Genomic DNA, 18,053 nt, shown 5'->3' with positions numbered 1-18,053 from the left:
CTCTGTTGGCCCTGTGATGGACTGCTCACCTGTGCAGGTGGACCACGCCTCTTGCCCTATGACAGCTAGGGCACAGGCTGCAGCCCTGTGAGCCTAAGCTGAATAAACAGTTAGCAAAAATGATCCATAGATGGCCTGAAATCCCCCAGTTAGCAGTTTGGTAGATAGCTATGACATGCTAATCCCATCCAGCAGCTGTATTCTACCTGTAAGCTGATCCCTGCTGAGCCAAAGCACTTTTTCATATACAAATTACAACCTTTAATAGAAACCTATTGGTCAGCATCTTATTAGCCTGCTGTTAGCTTCATTCCACAGAAAACTGAGAGAAACTAACAGAGTTGATAAAGAATAAAGAGAAATGTGCTGATTTAAAGCCTTTGAAGTGCTTCAGATGATCTCTGTCCACTTCTGTCCACTCATTCATTCATGTAAGCTTTCTAATGCAGCTTTGATCTTCACAGTCTGCTTCATGAAACTCATTCTAACCCTGAATGTCAGAGTGTTCCTCCTTCTCTTTCCCATCATTCATGCTGGCAGTGGAGGAGATTTGGATGTTGGACTGTGTTTCGGATGATGTGTGTATGTTTGTGTTGGACTGCTGTCTGTAAAGCAAACGCACATTTTGCTTTGGATTTCAGTGTCAGACAGACTTTAAGGTGGAATGAAGAGTTGGAGAGTTTCACAGTGAATTATCCAGTGGAGGATTTTTCTTCTTCTTTGAAGGTTTGAAATGTGAACATTGTTCTGCTGCAGTCAATGGACTAAACCAGAGAAGAAGAAAACAGACTTTACCATGAAGATCCTCAGTGTGGATCAGTATAATATCAGCCTGATGTCTGCAGTTTAGTGTCAGCACAACTTTCACATCATATTCATCCCAGCGCAACTAAAACATGCTGACTGACCTCAGAGTTTCAAGTCCACATCCTGGACTCTCCAGGAAACCACACAGATGCTTCACTCCTAAATCCTGCAGCTTGTTGTTGTAGCTCAGCTCCAGCTGTCTCAGATGGGAGGGGTTGGACTTCAGTGCTGCTGCCAGATAATCACAGCTGATCTCTGACAAACCACAGCTCTCCAATCTGTATAAAGAATGAAAGATGTAAGTTTATTAGACAAAGTGTGAGCTTGAAATCATTCAGTGTTTCATCATCTGTTCAGAGCTGAAGAAGGTTCAGAATGTAGAAGTTTAGAAAATGGAAACTCCAAACAGCTGAAGCCAACAGGAAGCAGCTTCAAACAGGAAACTGTGCAGAGTTTCAGACTATATGTCCTGATGCAGCCAGTTGGATTTTGGAGATTTGAATCTCTGTTCTGTGACTAAGTCCTTGAATCATTTCTTCCAGTTGGTCCAACAAGACAGACTAAGTGTTGGACATGTGTTGTGGCTCCATTAGGGGAGCTTCTAAATGTGATGTGTTGGCCCCTCTGGGTCTGTCAGGTCACAGCACTGAAGAGAGCTCAAACTGGGCACACAGTTGTTCCAGTCTGGACCAAAGACTATATACTGGGACTGAGGGACTGCTTTGACTGCACCCACTGGGACTTTTTAAAGGCTCATGTTCTCACTTAGATCATCGATTTCTACTTACATTTCTTTCTGGGGAAAATGGGGATTACTTTGAAAACAGGAAGTATTTTCCCAATAAGCAGCCCTGGATTAGTAAATCACTCCAACATGTTCTCAGGCAGAAGAAGCTGTCTTGTTATGAGGGAGAGAAGAAAAAGATTGAGGCACAGAAACTTGTTGAAAGAGAGATAAAGCAGCTAAAATCAGGTGTAAAAGTAAAGCAGAGGATGAGCTGAATAAAGGACACTCAAGGCTGGCTTGGAAAGGAATGAAGTCCATGGTGGGGATGCAGAACAAGGAGCAAAGATGAATGTGATGCTGAATCAGCAGAAGACTTGGACTCATTTGATTCCAGCTTTGATATCATTGATTTCAATGAAGAGCTTTGTGATTGTAGCAAAGGGCTGGTAGCTCTGAGAGTCCCACTGATGAGGTGTTTGTGTGGAAATCTCTTAGTGGGAACAAAGAGAGAAAAAGCCCTGGTCCTGATGCTGTGGGAGGGAAATGATTGAAGTGTGCTGTGAGGAACTGACTGGGAGATTTTCACACATTTTCCAGTCCTCCTTGGAACAACAGGAAGTTCCCAGCATATGGAAACAAAGGTTAAGTGTCCTATGGCACTCAGTGATGATGGTGCTGTGGCCCCACCACCTCCACCTCTTTGTAAAGGAACTAACTGTCATCTGAAGCTTCAAATGGAACTAAGACTTCCTCCACTAGGTGGCAGTGTCTGATGAGAAAGTGTTAGTGGAGCTGGCCTGGAGTCAGAAACAGGAAGATGCAGGATTTGGGCTGAAATGGGGAAAAGTGGTTGGCACTAGTGCCTTAAAGCAAGAAGGTTGTAGGTTGAAGCTTGTTGGCCTTTCTGTGGAGGTTGGATGTTCTCCCACAGTCCAATGAAATGCTGCTTAGGTTCATTGGTGCTTCTAAATTGGCTGTAGGTGTGGATGTGAGAGAGTGCTTCTCTGTCTCTCTCTGTTGGCCCTGTGATGGACTGCTCACCTGTGCAGGTGGACCACGCCTCTTGCCCTATGACAGCTAGGGCACAAGCTGCAGCCCTGTGAGCCTAAGCTGAATAAACAGTTAGCAAAAATGATCCATAGATGGCCTGAAATCCCCCAGTTAGCAGTTTGGTAGATAGCTATGACATGCTAATCCCATCCAGCAGCTGTATTCTACCTGTAAGCTGATCCCTGCTGAGCCAAAGCACTTTTTCATATACAAATTACAACCTTTAATAGAAACCTATTGGTCAGCATCTTATTAGCCTGCTGTTAGCTTCATTCCACAGAAAACTGAGAGAAACTAACAGAGTTGATAAAGAATAAAGAGAAATGTGCTGATTTAAAGCCTTTGAAGTGCTTCAGATGATCTCTGTCCACTTCTGTCCACTCATTCATTCATGTAAGCTTTCTAATGCAGCTTTGATCTTCACAGTCTGCTTCATGAAACTCATTCTAACCCTGAATGTCAGAGTGTTCCTCCTTCTCTTTCCCATCATTCATGCTGGCAGTGGAGGAGATTTGGATGTTGGACTGTGTTTTGGATGATGTGTGTATGTTTGTGTTGGACTGCTGTCTGTAAAGCAAACGCACATTTTGCTTTGGATTTCAGTGTCAGACAGACTTTAAGGTGGAATGAAGAGTTGGAGAGTTTCACAGTGAATTATCCAGTGGAGGATTTTTCTTCTTCTTTGAAGGTTTGAAATGTGAACATTGTTCTGCTGCAGTCAATGGACTAAACCAGAGAAGAAGAAAACAGACTTTACCATGAAGATCCTCAGTGTGGATCAGTATAATATCAGCCTGATGTCTGCAGTTTAGTGTCAGCACAACTTTCACATCATATTCATCTCAGCACAACTAAAACATGCTGACTGACCTCAGAGTTTCAAGTCCACATCCTGGACTCTCCAGGAAACCACACAGATGCTTCACTCCTGAATCCTGCAGCTCGTAGTTGCAGCTCAGGTCCAGCTCTCTCAGATGGGAGGGGTTGGACTTCAGTGCTGCTGCCAGATAATCACAGCTGATCTCTGACAACCCACAGCCCCACAATCTGTATAAAGAATGAAAGATGTAAGTTTATTAGACAAAGTGTGAGCTTGAAATCATTCAGTGTTTCATCATCTGTTCAGAGCTGAAGAAGGTTCAGAATGTAGAAGTTTAGAAAATGGAAACTCCAAACAGCTGAAGCCAACAGGAAGCAGCTTCAAACAAACACAACAAGAGAAAAAACTCTGAATGTTTCACAGTAAAGTCGTACATTTATCATAAAAACAGGACAAAGACTTGAAAAAGTCTTGTTTTTCCTTCCAGGAACCACAAGGCTTCACTTTTAAAGGTGAAGTGTGAAAGAAATGGACATATTTGAAGTCCAACACCTTTTTCCAGTCACATTATTAAAGCAGACAAACTACAAGCTCATTTTCATTCCAACAAGTCATCTTCTGACCTGGACTAACAACACTGGTCTCTATGTGCAGCTGGCTGTGAGACCAGTGCTCAGGGAGCGTCTACAAAGTGCAACACTGAAAGAACATCACACACTCATTTGCTTCCATCATCCAACCTGAAGAGGAAACAGAGACGGTCCCCTTCAAAGTAAAAGCTGCTCCTTTTGGACACAGTATCAAAGAAAGTCTACAGTATAACATAGAAAAGACAGAACAAAGTTTTGGTTTTTTTCAATTGTGCAGAAATGAAACTACACTAAGCTCAATTATGTGACAGACATTTCATCCCATGTCAGTTTGGCCTCATCCTGGGCCGGATTATCCAGCACACACTCTGACCACAGGCCCAGGGGCCACGCACAGCTGGGCTCCATCCAAGAGACAGGAAACAAACCAACACAATAATAAAAAGCACCATGTGATCTTCTTACATCTTCAAGACAAACATAGTAAAAACATGAGCATATTTGTTTCCTGATAAAATGATGTGACAGGTAGAACAGAGTAAAGTGGTGGTGTTACAGCCTTTCTCCCCTCTGCTGCCGAGGCTGTTAGTCTCTCCCAAACTCAGCTACAGGACTTCCAAATGAATGAAAGCAGCAGAAGTGGCTTTACAAATGAAAGAGGAAGAGGAGAAGAAGAGGAGAGGGAGGCCACCCTGACCATCACTCCAGCTGAAAACATCACACTTCCATTAAAGTTGGTGAGGAAATGTTGAGCAGGATGAGCTGCTGGCTAATCTGGAGGCTGTAGCAGCAGCTCACAGTCACAGTGGATTTCCACTCATGAAAAAGCTCTGGCTGCTTCATTTCTCATCTCATATCAGAGACTTTAATGCTTCACTGAAGCTGTACTGTGATGCTTCCATATTCCAGTGAGGCCTCCATAATGATTTCAGCTGTTCTGTACACACACTGTGTGCCCTGTATGGCTCAAAGTCTCTGCAGCCTGTTTTTATCTGCTATCATCAGATCTTCATCATCCTCATTCACATCCCTCACACACTCTACAGCCTCATCAGCACTGACTTCATCTTCACTGACTGATGGAGCACAACATGAACCTGTGGAGGCTGAAACACTGTCCTGTCAAACATCTCCCCGTCACCACTCCACTTCTGTCAGCCTTTAAATGAACCCTGCTCAAGTCTGTCACTTCTGTTTGGAGCCAAAAGGAAAAACTGTTGTTCAGTCGTTTGGAAAGACAACATTTCTGAAAGCACTCAAACTTCTTCACATTTGTCTTCAGACACATCCTGAACATTTAGGAACTAAAGAAAGTTTCAAACATCAAAGACATGAAATATAGAAAAACAACAACAGCCGCAGTCAGTGAACTCACCTCAGAGTCTCCAGTCCACAGTTTGGACTCTCCAGTCCAGCACACAGAAGCTTCACTGCTGAATCCTGCAGGTTGTAGTTGTTACTCATGTCCAGCTGTGTCAGATGGGAGGGGTTGGACTTCAGAGCTGAGGCCACAACTTCACAGTGAGACTCTGAGAGTCCACACAGAGTCAGTCTGTGATGATAGAAAATATAAAATGTGTTATTATAAAAGCAGAAAATCTGCATTATAAACACAGACTGAATGTATATGAAGAAAAAACAGAGTGAGGTCATAATCTGATGAATCTGCTCTTCACATCTGTGCTTCAGCTCCTCTTACTGTGTTTGACATGACACAACGATTGAGTCTCTCTCAGACCTGCAGACTTTTAATGAGAATCTTTGTTTGGCTTTAATCTGCAGATGAAGGAGGAAGATGGTGTCACATTTAGGCTTCCATAATGTCCACAGTCTGTCACTGAGATCTGATCCAGAGTCAGAGTGAAGACACACATTTGGACTGTTTCCTGTTTTGACTCCAGAACATTTTGAATGAGTTCAGCTCAGTGAAGAGTTCCAGCTGGAAAGATGATCTCTGTTTGCTACCTGCTGTCAGGTACGACTGTTCACGTCCACACGCAGGAAAAACCTGCTGACTGTTACCAAACGGAGCAGAAATCTCATCACTGGACAATAATGATGAATGAACTCAGAGCTGCTGATATCAGATCTGATTTCAGGGGAACTAAACACAGAAATGATTGGCTCATTTTAGCTTTCTGAGCCATTATCTGCTGGTGTGTCGCTAGTTGGCAGAAAATGTTTTGTATTCCTGTTCAGGGCTTCAGTGTTTATGAGTCCAGATCCAGGTGACAGCAAGTCAAAATGATGTTACCTGTCTGTGTCCAGCAGCAGCCTGTATTCACTTTGAATATTGTTATAACCTGACATGGATCAGTTTGTCTTTGATTGGTTTGTAAAGGTCACTGTTTCCATTGGACCTGAGTGACGTACAAAGACAGAGAGGGAGAGAAAGGAGAGAGAGGAAGGAGACAGCAAAGAGAGAGCAAACACAAACAGGTGAGAGTGGACAGGTGACCAAGGTCAGCAACCAATCAGAGAGCTTCTGTTTGACCCACAGTCACTGATGATGACTGCACATAACCAAGCAGTGTGTTACTCTGATATCAAATATGGATCCTGCTCTTATAATAATGATCATCAGATGATGTTATTGTGTTATTTTGTAGCTGAATACGATGTTTGTGTGATTATCAGTGAAAGAAGCAGTGAGGAGGATGGAGAGAGAGAGAGGACAGAGGGTGAAGTTAGAAACACTAAAAGGATTTTTCATGGATTTCATGGATGATTTGAGTGATTTCCAGCAGGACACTTAAACATGTCAGTGGACGTCCTAAAGAACATATTCACTGATATGAAACGTGTCATTGAACAGGATTAATATCAGTGGAAACATGGTGGAAACAGCTGTGACTGCATGGATGTGACACACTTCAAATCTGTTCTCCACTCTTGGATTTGGGATCCATGGAGCTGCTGCTGAGTCTGTACAATAAAGGAATGGTGTGGAAGGTTGCAGCGTACGGACACAAACACTTTCTGCTTACAATCTGATTTTATTTTCAACATTAAACTACTAACCTACACTGATCAATGATGTTAATGATCACATCTGGACTCACCCAGCCTTTCTGCAGTTCCTCACAGCTGGAATCAGTCTCTGTCGTCCCTGCTCTGATGTGTTGTACTTCTGCAGGTCCAACTCATCCAGAACCTCCTCTGACATCTGCAGCATGAAGGCCAGAGCTGAGCACTGGATCTCAGAGAGTTCCTTCTCTGATCTGCTCTCTGACTTCAGGAACTCTTGGATCTCCTGAAATAATGAGAGGTGGTTCATCTCCATCAGACAGTGGAAGATGTTGATGCTTCTGTCAGGAGAGATTTCATCACTGTTCATCTCCTTCAGGTTGTTGATGACTCTCTGGATGGTTCCTGGACTGATCTCTGTCTGACCCAGCAGACCTACTAAGAGTCTCTGGTTGGACTCCAGACAGAGGCCATGAAGGAAGCGAACAAACAGGTCCAGGTGGCCATTTTTACTCTGGAGGGATTTATACATGGCTCTGCTCAGGAAATCATCCAGAGAGGACTTGTTGTATTTTTTTCCCAAAAAGTTCTTCAGCACCTTTGTCTTCCTGTTGGTGTGACAGTGGAACATGTAGACTGCAGCCAGAAACTCCTGAATGCTCAGATGAACAAAGCAGTAGACTGGTTTCTGGAAGATCACACACTCTCTTTTGAAGATCTCTGTACAAACTCCTGAGTACACCGAGGCCTCTGTCACTTCCAGACCACACTGCTCCAGGTCTTCTTGGTAGAACATGATGTTTCCTTTCTCCAGATGTTCAAACGCCAGCCTCCCCAGCTTCAGAAGAACTTCCCTGTCAGCCTTCGTCAGCTCCTGTGGACTCGTCTCACGTCCCTCATGGTACTTGTTCTTCTTCTTCTTTGTCTGAACCAGCAGGAAGTGTGAGTACATGTCAGTCAGGGTCTTGGGCAGTTCTCCTCTCTGCTCTGTAGTCAACATGTGCTCCAGAACTGTAGCAGTGATCCAGCAGAAGACTGGGATACTACACATGATGTGGAGGCTCCTGGATGTCTTCATGTGGGAGATGATTCTGCTGGACAGCTCTTCATCACTGAATCTCCTCCTGAAGTACTCCTCCTTCTGGGCGTCAGTGAAGCCTCGTACTTCTGTTAGCCTGTCAACACATGTAGGAGGGATCTGATTGGCTGCTGCGGGTCGGGAAGTTATCCAGACGAGAGCCGAGGGAAGCAGATTCCCCTGGATGAGGTTTGTCAGCAGCTGGCTGACTGATGACTTCTGTGTGACATCAGACAGCAGCTTCCTGTTGGTGAAATCCAATGAAAGTCTGCTTTCATCCAGGCCGTCAAAGATGAACAAAAGCTGAGAGACAGCCAGCTTCTCTGCTGTGACCTTCTGTAATGTTGGATGGAAAACATGGAGCAGCTCCAGAAGACTGTACTGCTCATCTCTGATCAGGTTCAGCTCCCTGAATGAAAGCAGAACCACCACACTGACATGTTGGTTCTCCAAGCCCTCTGCCCAGTCCAGAGTGAACTTCTGCACTGAGAAGGTTTTTCCAACACCAGCCACGCCGTTGGTCAGAACCACTCTGATGGGTCTCTGTTGGTCAGGTAAGGCTTTAAAGATGTCCTGGCACCTGATTGGAGCGTCATGGAGGGCGTCCATCTTGGAAGCTGTCTCCAGCTGCCTCACCTCATGTTGGGTATGAACCTCTTCACTCTGTCCCTCTGTGATGTAGAGCTCAGTGTAGATCCTGTTGAGGAGGGTTCTACTTCCTGTTTCATCACTTCCTTCAGTCACACGTTCACATCTCCTCCTCAGACTGATCTTATGTTCATCTAAAACCTCCTGCAGACCAACATCTGCTGAAAGAAAGAAAAACAATGAGACTAAAGAGAAAGAAAACTCTTCAATGTCTGAACAACACAAGAAGTCCAGTTTTCAGAAATGAGTCCATCAGCAGACAGATGTTCAGTCTTACTTTGTACACAGCTGCTCTGACTGGCTGTCTGCAGTCCAGCTCTGCTTCTGGATCTTTCTCCACACTGTGCAGAAGCTCTGATGGTGACACAGAAAAGTCACAGTGGAGATACTTCTGTCCACCTTTGATTAGACTCATTATAAAAAGGAAAACAAAGTTTGAACACAGTCATGTTTCCAGTTCACTGACTTACATTTATTCCATGGACACTCACTCTAACCTGAACCACAGCTACAACCCAACATTGTTGAGGCCTCATCTCCTCCTTTCCTCACTGTAGAGGTTAAATATGCAACAACCAACAAATAAAAGAATTTGGTTCATTTCAAAGAAATTCACACGGTGACCAAGTAAAGTAACCGTAGTAAAGGAGACAACATCCCGTTGATGGTGGGATTATTTGAAAGATTTGCTTTGGTCACGTCACCAAATGCAGTTGAACCACCCGTGGATCCATGTTTGACCATTCTACCACTCTGAGCTCTGCTTTTGAATCATTTTATTATTATCATCATTCATTTATTCATTCTTTGGAGGGGGGCTATTTCCTAATGCCGCCCTAATAAGCTGATGTTCAAGGGGAAATATAACAGAAACTCTTTCAGTGTTATTCATTAATAAATTAACAGATAAACTGTGAAGAAGAAAAAACTGAGATTTAAAGGAGAGAGTGAGAAACTTGATCATCCATCCTCATAATACATGTTTATCAGTATCTGCTGTGACCATACTGCAGTAATAACTACAAGTCTACATTTCTGTGACTGTTGATCAATCACAGCAGGAATCTGAGCTCATCTCTGCACACAGAGCAGCTTCAGCTCTGGGATAAACTGCTCACTTCACGTCCTTCTCAGCTCACAGACACTCATCCTGATATTTTCCTTTAACATTTGATGGTATAATTCATCTGAGTTTACACTTTATCTGCATGAATACAGAAAAACAGACCCAAACACCAGAAACCATCAGTTTCACCATGTAGAATATATTGTTGTTTCCTTTTAATTCAGAGAAAAACTCTGATTTGGATTTTCTCTGTTCTCTTTGCCACAGCCCATCCCAGCAGCAGCTGAAGCAGCTGACTGTCACAACACTGAATAACACTTTAGGAGGAATTTCAGAGGTCAGTAAAGCTCCAGTTTCAACATCAGTTAATTAATCATAGTTCATCATAAATGTGAACCTGGCTGGCACACATGTTAATATTAGCCATTTAAATATTAGCAGTTAGCTGAGGCCACAAGAAGAAGAGGCCCTAGAAGAACAATGGATGATAAGATTAGATTTTCAAGACTAGGCAGAGACGTGTTTTCCTTTACTGTCTCTTACAGAGGAGGGAGCAGATACCAGACGAGGTCACGGAGGTACGGGGAGAATTCGCAGCAGACAGCAAGACTGCCACGTCCATGCGAGAGAGCGATGGCTACGATAATCTATGTTTTTGTCTCCCTATTTAATGTTGTACAGCCCATGTGAGGGTTAACACAGACATCAGTCCTTCTATTTAAGTATGTTTGACACTTTGTTTACGCCTAAATTAACTTTACTGTTAACGAGTTTTCATGTTTCTGTAATCCACCAGTGTGCTCATGCTTTTTTAAGTGAAAACATATTTTTAAAGATCAAATATAATTATGTTTGTTATTTGTGGATTTTAAATGTCCTTGACAGAGACAGATGATGATCATTATCCTGCACTGTGCTCTCAGGTTTGGTCGAGCTAGCACAAAGAATGGCTATGTTGAACTTCCTCCTGGGATCTACACTAAGAAGTGAGTCCAACATTAGCAGGGTCTCTTTCCTTTATCTGGATTCACTTTAGCATTCACAGTCACGTGAAGCTTGTTATTAACTCGATAAGTCAACCCAGGGTTTCAGCTGAGCGCTCACATGAAACACATGGTGTTGGCAGCATCTGATCAATCATATTCATGGAGACGTGTATCAGCAACAGAGCAGCTGAGTTTGCAGAAGGACGTCAAACTAAACCACAGGAACAATATGAGGAGATTACACACATAATAAAATACTAGCAGTAACACAGCTGCTGCAGACAAATCAGTCGTGTGATCGTGTGTGAGAGGAGAAGGACTGTAAAGGAGTTTGGTGTTAAAAGCTCTGTATGAATGTGGGAGACTTTGAAGGGCTTTAAAAAGGCCAATATAAAATAAAAGGCAGCAAAATTGCTGAGTGTGAAAGTCACCAGACTTATCAGAGCTCTGTGATTAAGACCTGTAAGAACACCTGTTTGTACTTGTTGGCATTATATCAAACACACACGTATATTAAGCCTTTGTTTGAACTCTGGTTGAATTTGTTACTTTCAGACTGTGAAACATCACAGAGGCTGCAGCTGCAGATCTTTTATTCACCTGGAAATTTACTTTAAATGTTAGATGGAAAATGTATTGCTCAGTTTAACCAAAGTAAGAACAAGAATCCATAAACCTTCATAAAGACAAACATCTCCCAGAACATTGAGCTGCTGAAGTGTCACTGAAGGGAAAAACTATTTGTCCTCCTCCATCCAGCAACACCTGAAAGACCTGAGTGGAAGCTCCTCCCTACACTGTGTTTGAAGCAAAGCACAAAGGAGACACCTGCTGGAGCAGCTGGAGTCCTACAGACACTCAGCCTCTTCACTACACAAACACCTCCTACAACATCCACTCTTTCCACTCTGACTGCTGTGTTTGTGGAAACACTCCAACACACACCGCTTCACACACCAACATAGAAATGTGTGAAAAAGAGCTGAGCTGATATTAAACATGAGGATTTATTCAAAAATACAGAGTCAGGAACAACATCTAGACACACATTACCTCTCAGCAGCAGAAGAACAGCCTTTAAAGTTTATAACAGCATCCTTCGACACGTTGCTCTTTAAGGAAACACAGCTGGGTTCAGGTCCAGGAGATTCTGGCCTCTTATTGATCCTAAAAGAAAAAGAATAAATGTCACAGCTTCATGAGACAGGAAGGAAAAACTGGAAATATTAAATTAAAGACATGATGAACAATGTGAAACTCATAAAAATAATGTACTTACTCTTTGTCACATAACAGTCTTTTGTTAAAGTTTACAATAATATCCTTCGAGTCGTTGCTCTTTAAGGAAACACAGCTGGGTTCAGGTCCAGGCTCTGGATTAGTTTCAGGGTTATGTCCAGCTGAGCCTGGTACGCCCCACAGCTCTGGGCTTTAAAACAACACACAGAGGTATGAGTGTGAATAATGATGGAGCAGTGATGTGAGTGCTGAGCTGTGACATGGAGAAGAGTCATGGACAGTTAGAGATGGTCATCTCACCTCTGAGCTTTGGTCTGGCTCTCATGTTCCCCACACAGAGTGCTTTTAGAGGGAGGGACTCCCTCCTCTCTGTCCTCACACTGATCCATGCTGCTCAATTCACATCAGCTCACACACACTTTCTACCTTCACCTGCAGAGGAAACACAAATCATTCATGTGCACATAAACCAAAATCCTCCTTTCCATCATGTGTGCTGTCCAAATATCAGCTGAATGCAGTCAGACAGCAGTGTGAGGCACAGGAAGCTGCCATCAGCTGCTCTACTTCTACTATCAGTCCACTAGATGGAGCCATGAAGCACACATGATGCATTCACTGACACACACTGATTCACTGTGACTGGAAGTTTAAGTACATTAAGCCTCCACTCATCTACATTGTGCTTACAACCCACTGCCCCCCATCTCCCACCCCCATCAACCTCCTGGGGCCAGGAATGACTGGAACTGAATTGGAAACGGGCGTAATCAAACATAAATCTGTTATTCTTATCCAACCTGTCTGCCTGGACACAGTCTGCTGACCAATCATGGAGCCTGTGATTCGCTTGGACAACAACTTCATGAATGTGGAAATGAAACTGAGTGTCAGCTGAGTGTCGAGCAGAAGAGGAATCAGAGAAAAGTGACAAAGCTGCTGACTTTACAAAGAAAACTAAAACCATGTTGAAGAGATTAAACAGATAATACAAGCTAACAACAACAACACAGCTGCTGCAGACAAAACACATGTATGAGTGTGTGACAGGAAAAGCACTGAACAGAAGTTTACTATTAAAAATGCAGCATGTTGTAAAAAGTTTGGTCAGTGAGACTGAAAAATGGCTGCATGAGTTACTATTGTGAACAAACCCCTATAAGAACCCTGATATTACCTGAATAAGATCACATCCTGATACGTAGTGCAGACCTTGGTAAGAGATACGGTCCAACTGGAATATAAACCTTTGGTGTGTTTAATCCAGTCAGTCTCTGAGTAACTCCACTCCTCTGCTTTCTGTTGGAAGAGACACAAAAGTTTGTAGCACGATCCTTTTCCTCAGAGGCCTGTGTTGGATTTATATTACATCTAAGATAAAAAGTAATTCACAAAGTCTGCTCTGTCCTCCTGTCCTCCCTGCAGTCTCTGTGAGCTCCGCAGAGTGATTATAAAGACCCGGAGCTCAGAGTTTCTCCAACACCGTGGTCAAGTGTGAGCCACGCCTGCCACCCGTTATCTGCCAAACTTGAGCTTCAACGCTAAGTTTTACGGTAGTGCTGCTTCTTATCCCTTTTTGCTGATCACACACATAACAACACACATGATTTTCAGGAAGTTAACAGAAATTAAGCCACAGTGTCATTTGTTTTTCACTCAAGTTGTCTTTTCTTCTTAATTTTTCTGGTAATGCTTCTTCATTCATGATTCATTCAAATCTAAAATAACTTCAAAAAATGTAAAATATTTCTGAAAATCATCTTTTATAGTTGAAATTCAGTTGTCATTTGGCTCAGCTGCTCTTTCATGCATCCATAGTTTCACCTCAAACTGCTGCTTGAGACACGAGAAATTAAAGAACAACTCTGTTCAAACGGAGAAACTTTGAAGGAACTCAATAATGTCATTTAAATGGTTTCAGGTAGGTGTATGAAGGTTCTGTATTCAATCATATATGATAGTTGACATGAAATTCTGAATTCATCTTCTTGGACACCCACACTGCATAATTCTGTAGAAATGAAATTAGTCGTTTCTAATCAATTTCAACATCAAATATCATAACATTGCATCAAAATGCGTAAAAATGATTCTTGATAGCTGACCTTAAAGTCTCTGTGCATTCTTCCTCTGGGTTACCTTCTCTATATATTTGCAGTTTAACCACCAAAAGCTGCAAGGTTTCAGATAAATAAAAGGAACTTTCTACTCAAATTTAATAAGATTAATTTAATAAACAATAGAAAAAAAACTTTGACAGTTGTCATAAAATTCTTAACAAACTCCTCTTCTGTCTGTAGCTCAGGAGTTAGAGCAGGTCACGAAGTAACTGGAAGGTTGGTTGTTTGATACGAGATACTAACCCCAAGATAGAAAACTCTTCTGCACAGGAAAAGTCCTTGAATGAGTCATTTGTATGAAGCACTTTGAATGCTCAGAGTAGAAAAGCACCATATCAGAACCAGCCTCACCCACTTGTGATGGGTGGGTGGCTGTGGCTCAGGTGGTAGAGCAGATCAGCTGCTGATTGGAAGGTTGGTGGCTCGAACCTTGGCTTCCCCAGCCTGCATGCCAAATATCCTTGGGCAAGATACTAACCCCAAGTTGCCCTCTGATGATTAGTTTGCACTTGTGTTTAGAAGTGCTTGTGTGAATGAGGCCTGTTGTATAGAGCACTTTGAAAACTCCAGGAGAGTAGAAAAGCACTATATAAGAATCAGTCCATTTACTACATGTCCGCAAAGTTTCATCTCCAACCACTGCAATATTATTTGTTAGGATCGCTGTTCTCTCCGGGTACTCCGGCTTCCTCCCACCGTCCAAAGACATGCAGCTTGTGGGGATATTTAGTTGGATAATCCAAATTGCCACTAGGTGTGAATGTGCGAGTGAATGTGAGTGCGAATCGTTGACTATCCCTGTGTGTTAGCCCTGCGACAGATTGGCAACCTGTCCAGGGTGTACCCCGCCTCTCGCCCTATGACAGCTGGGATAGGCTCCAGCGCCCCCGCGACCCTGAAAAGGAGAAGCGGAAGCTGATGGAGGATCGCTGTTTTTTTCCTCAGGGTTTTGTGATGCCTTTTTGTTTTCGAGAGTCTTTTGTGTTTTAGTTTGGATCTTTGTATATAAGGATGGTTAATAGTTTGCTTTAGGATTTACTATATCCCATGTACCCTGTTTTCATATTGTAGTTTGTCTTCTTGGTTTTGTAACACTAAATATCTGCTTTTGTGATCCCTTTCTGTACTTCAGTTATGTCCCTTTGTCTGTCTTGTCTCTCTGTTTGTCTGTCATTGTCTGATTTCCCCATCTGTCATGTTTCCCATTCACTTATATTTTCCTTTCTGTTTTCTACATGTCTGCGTATGTCTCTGTGTATCATTTCCTCTTTTTTATCGTCTCATGTCTTGTGAACTTAGCTTTGAGTTTTACTTCCCCCATTTGGTTAATGATTTGTTCCCATCAGTGTCTCAGTCTCGTCTGCATTTATCTATCTCATGTTCCCCTGTCCAGTCTGTTCTCCTCTATGTAATTTAAGCCTTGTTCTCCATGTTTTCCTGTTTTATTGTTTTAACTGTTGCTTCCTGTGACTATTGTAGTTTTCTCCTGCATCATGTCTCTCACCCGTTGCCTCTCGTCTCATTATCCAGTGTGTATTTATTGTCCCCGTCTTCTTGTGTACTTTGTGCTTTCCTTGCTCTGTGTTCCCATGGTTTTGGGGGCGGTGGTGTGGGATTGATTAAGGAAATGGCTGAGTTAATAGGAATGACCAAAATGAGAAAAATAAATCGATCTTCAATAAGAGAAAGGATTATTCTAAGAAGGAATATTTTTGATGGATCAGAATTATATAATGAAATATGAACAAAATCTTTTGTTAATCATTGTTTATTAACTGAACCTTGTTGAATTTGAGTAGAACTGTTTTTTAATTTGGCAGAAACACGGCAGCAGTTTGAAATGAAACTATCCAGGCTGTAGAGTAGACGAGCAAAATCAAGAATCCACTGAGATTTTCATGACAACAACTAAGAAGGATTTCTTAAATGAATTGTTGATACGCTGTTATGATAATCCACTGAGCTTATTGAATTTGGGGAGAAATGTCCTTTAATGTGCAATCACACAGTGGGCTGAGATGAAACTGCACACAGTGTGGGTGTCCCAGAAGAGAAATCAGTTAAAAATTTAGTGTCAGCTAGTAAGCAAGAATTTAAAAAATATTTTTACAGATATCAAATTTGTTCTGTTATATAAAACTGTAATTTATACTAGTCAGGTGGATCATCAACGATCATCAATCAGTGCAGAACCAGCAAAATTCAGACAGACACACAAACACACACATGCACAATTTTACTGTCTTAACACAGTATCATAAATCTAATTAGAATATGCTATAGTCCTTTAAATACCAATTTAAATATATTTCAAAAATATATTACAGCTTTTTTCAGTCTGTTGAACAAAAATCCCCAAAGAAGAAGAAGCACTACCATAAAACTTTGTGTAAAAGTGCAAGAAAGTTTAAGAGGCTTACAAATGACGGCTCACATAACTGCGGTGTTACAAGTCAACCTCGTTGATATCTGTCATCATGAACAATGCTATGGTTTGTGCTGGAGCGAAGCTGCACACAGCTGATATTATCAGAAAAAAATACATACTGATTCGATTACCTTCACACGCAGATTCACACAAAGACGACCAGCTGCATCAGCGAAGTTTAGAAGACAGACAGTGAAACTTAAAAAAGGAAACAGACAGATTTGTGGGAATGCTGGGGCTGGGGAACATTAGTAATTAGAAACACAAAATGTTTCTAAGCATTTGTAAATGTTTGTTGGAGGGTTTAGAGGAGCTGAATCATTTTGAGTGAAAGTTAAAGTCAAACACACTCTTAGTAGAGAGAGACTGTGTCTGCAGATCAAACAGGTCTCACTGTGATGTCCCTTTAGTCAGACTCTGTCTCTGCTACATTAATGACTGAAAGTTGTCACGTTCTTATTTAGTTAATACTCTTTAAACCAGGTGTACACTTTTAGTTTAATACATTATAGATTCTCTGATGAAGAAATACGGTATATATATGTAACCTGATGAAGCGGTATCTAAAATGTTTTTATGTTTGACATACCAAGACTGTTTCACACTGCAGGAGTTGCAGATGATAAAACAAAGACTGTAAAGCGAAGCAGCTTGTTTGCTGTTTATCACTGCCTGTCCATTAGTCAAATTAATATTACTTTTATCAAAAATAATTTCCCGTCTGTATTTGGTCTTCCTCCATAGTCGCCATAGTCACATCATTGTGTTTTGTTGATGTTTCCCCTCCTTGTGATTCATTCAGTGTCCCCATGTCGGTCCATGTGTGTCGAGTTGTGTCTCTTAGTTTGTATCCTGTTTTATTTGGAAAGTCTCGTGTCCTGTGTTCAGTGTGTTCAGTTTTGCTTTCTCCTGTCTCATCACATCTAATTTGTCCCTGCTGTGTCCTCATGTGTTTCCACTTCCCTTATCATCCCTCTGTGTATATATTGTGTGACTTTCCTTTTGTTCATTGTCCCTACATTGTTTAGTTTCACTTTAGCCATGGCATCATTATGTTCATTTCAGTCAGCTGTTCCCCCGTGTGTTTCCACTTCCCCTGATCACCTCCTGTCTGTATTTAAGTCCTCTGTCTTTCTTTATTCAGTGTCAGGTCGTCTGCGTTGCCTCCCTTCAGGTCTTATCACAGTTGATTCAAAGTTATCACAGTTTTGTCACAGTCAGTTAGTTTTCCTAGTTTGGTTTCAGTTTAGTTTTTGCCACTGCTCATGATGCTTTCATTTTGTATTCACGTTTATAGCCTAAATAAACAGCTTGCCTTTTTTTTCAAAACTTAGTTCTGTCTCCTTCCCTGTCTGCACTTGGGTCCACTTCATCATAACACTGGTGTACCCCACCATGACAGTTATGTCCAAGTTTTCCATGTTCCCAGTGTTTAGTTTCCCCACTTTAGTCTTGGTTAGTTTTCCTTTAGTTTGCTCCTGCCTTTTGTTTTGTTTTGCTCACCAGCCTTGAATAAACGGTTCGCTT

The 18,053-nt window shown here is 42.1% G+C and overlaps 2 protein-coding genes and 1 long non-coding RNA gene across 3 annotated transcripts in view; all 3 read right to left on the bottom strand.

Moving 5' to 3' along the window:
• LOC146716593 (uncharacterized) overlaps nucleotides 1–18,053 on the bottom strand; it is a 304,253-nt gene that overhangs the window by 200,598 nt on the left and 85,602 nt on the right. The gene's annotated exons all lie outside the window — the stretch shown is intronic.
• LOC146716599 (protein NLRC3-like) lies at nucleotides 890–10,375 on the bottom strand. Its single transcript, XM_085452765.1, has 6 exons — nucleotides 10,287–10,375; nucleotides 8,965–9,041; nucleotides 7,057–8,848; nucleotides 5,370–5,546; nucleotides 3,455–3,631; nucleotides 890–1,085 (listed from the first exon to the last, which is right to left on the bottom strand). Exons 1-6 carry the CDS (start codon nucleotides 10,373–10,375, stop codon nucleotides 890–892), a joined length of 2,508 nt encoding a protein of 835 aa, XP_085308891.1.
• LOC146716598 (uncharacterized) lies at nucleotides 12,286–16,709 on the bottom strand. Its single transcript, XR_014919201.1, has 3 exons — nucleotides 16,658–16,709; nucleotides 13,156–13,277; nucleotides 12,286–12,410 (listed from the first exon to the last, which is right to left on the bottom strand). It is a non-coding gene; the product is annotated as an uncharacterized LOC146716598 (long non-coding RNA).

Source organism: Copadichromis virginalis, linkage group LG3 (assembly GCF_057382275.1).
Source record: "Copadichromis virginalis isolate Kocher_CV1m ecotype Utaka linkage group LG3, C_Virginalis_male_GT1.1, whole genome shotgun sequence".
In the NCBI taxonomy this organism is placed as follows: Eukaryota; Metazoa; Chordata; class Actinopteri; order Cichliformes; family Cichlidae; genus Copadichromis; species Copadichromis virginalis.
Note: the sequence above shows the minus strand (reverse complement) of the source record. Positions and strands in the feature narration are given on the sequence as shown.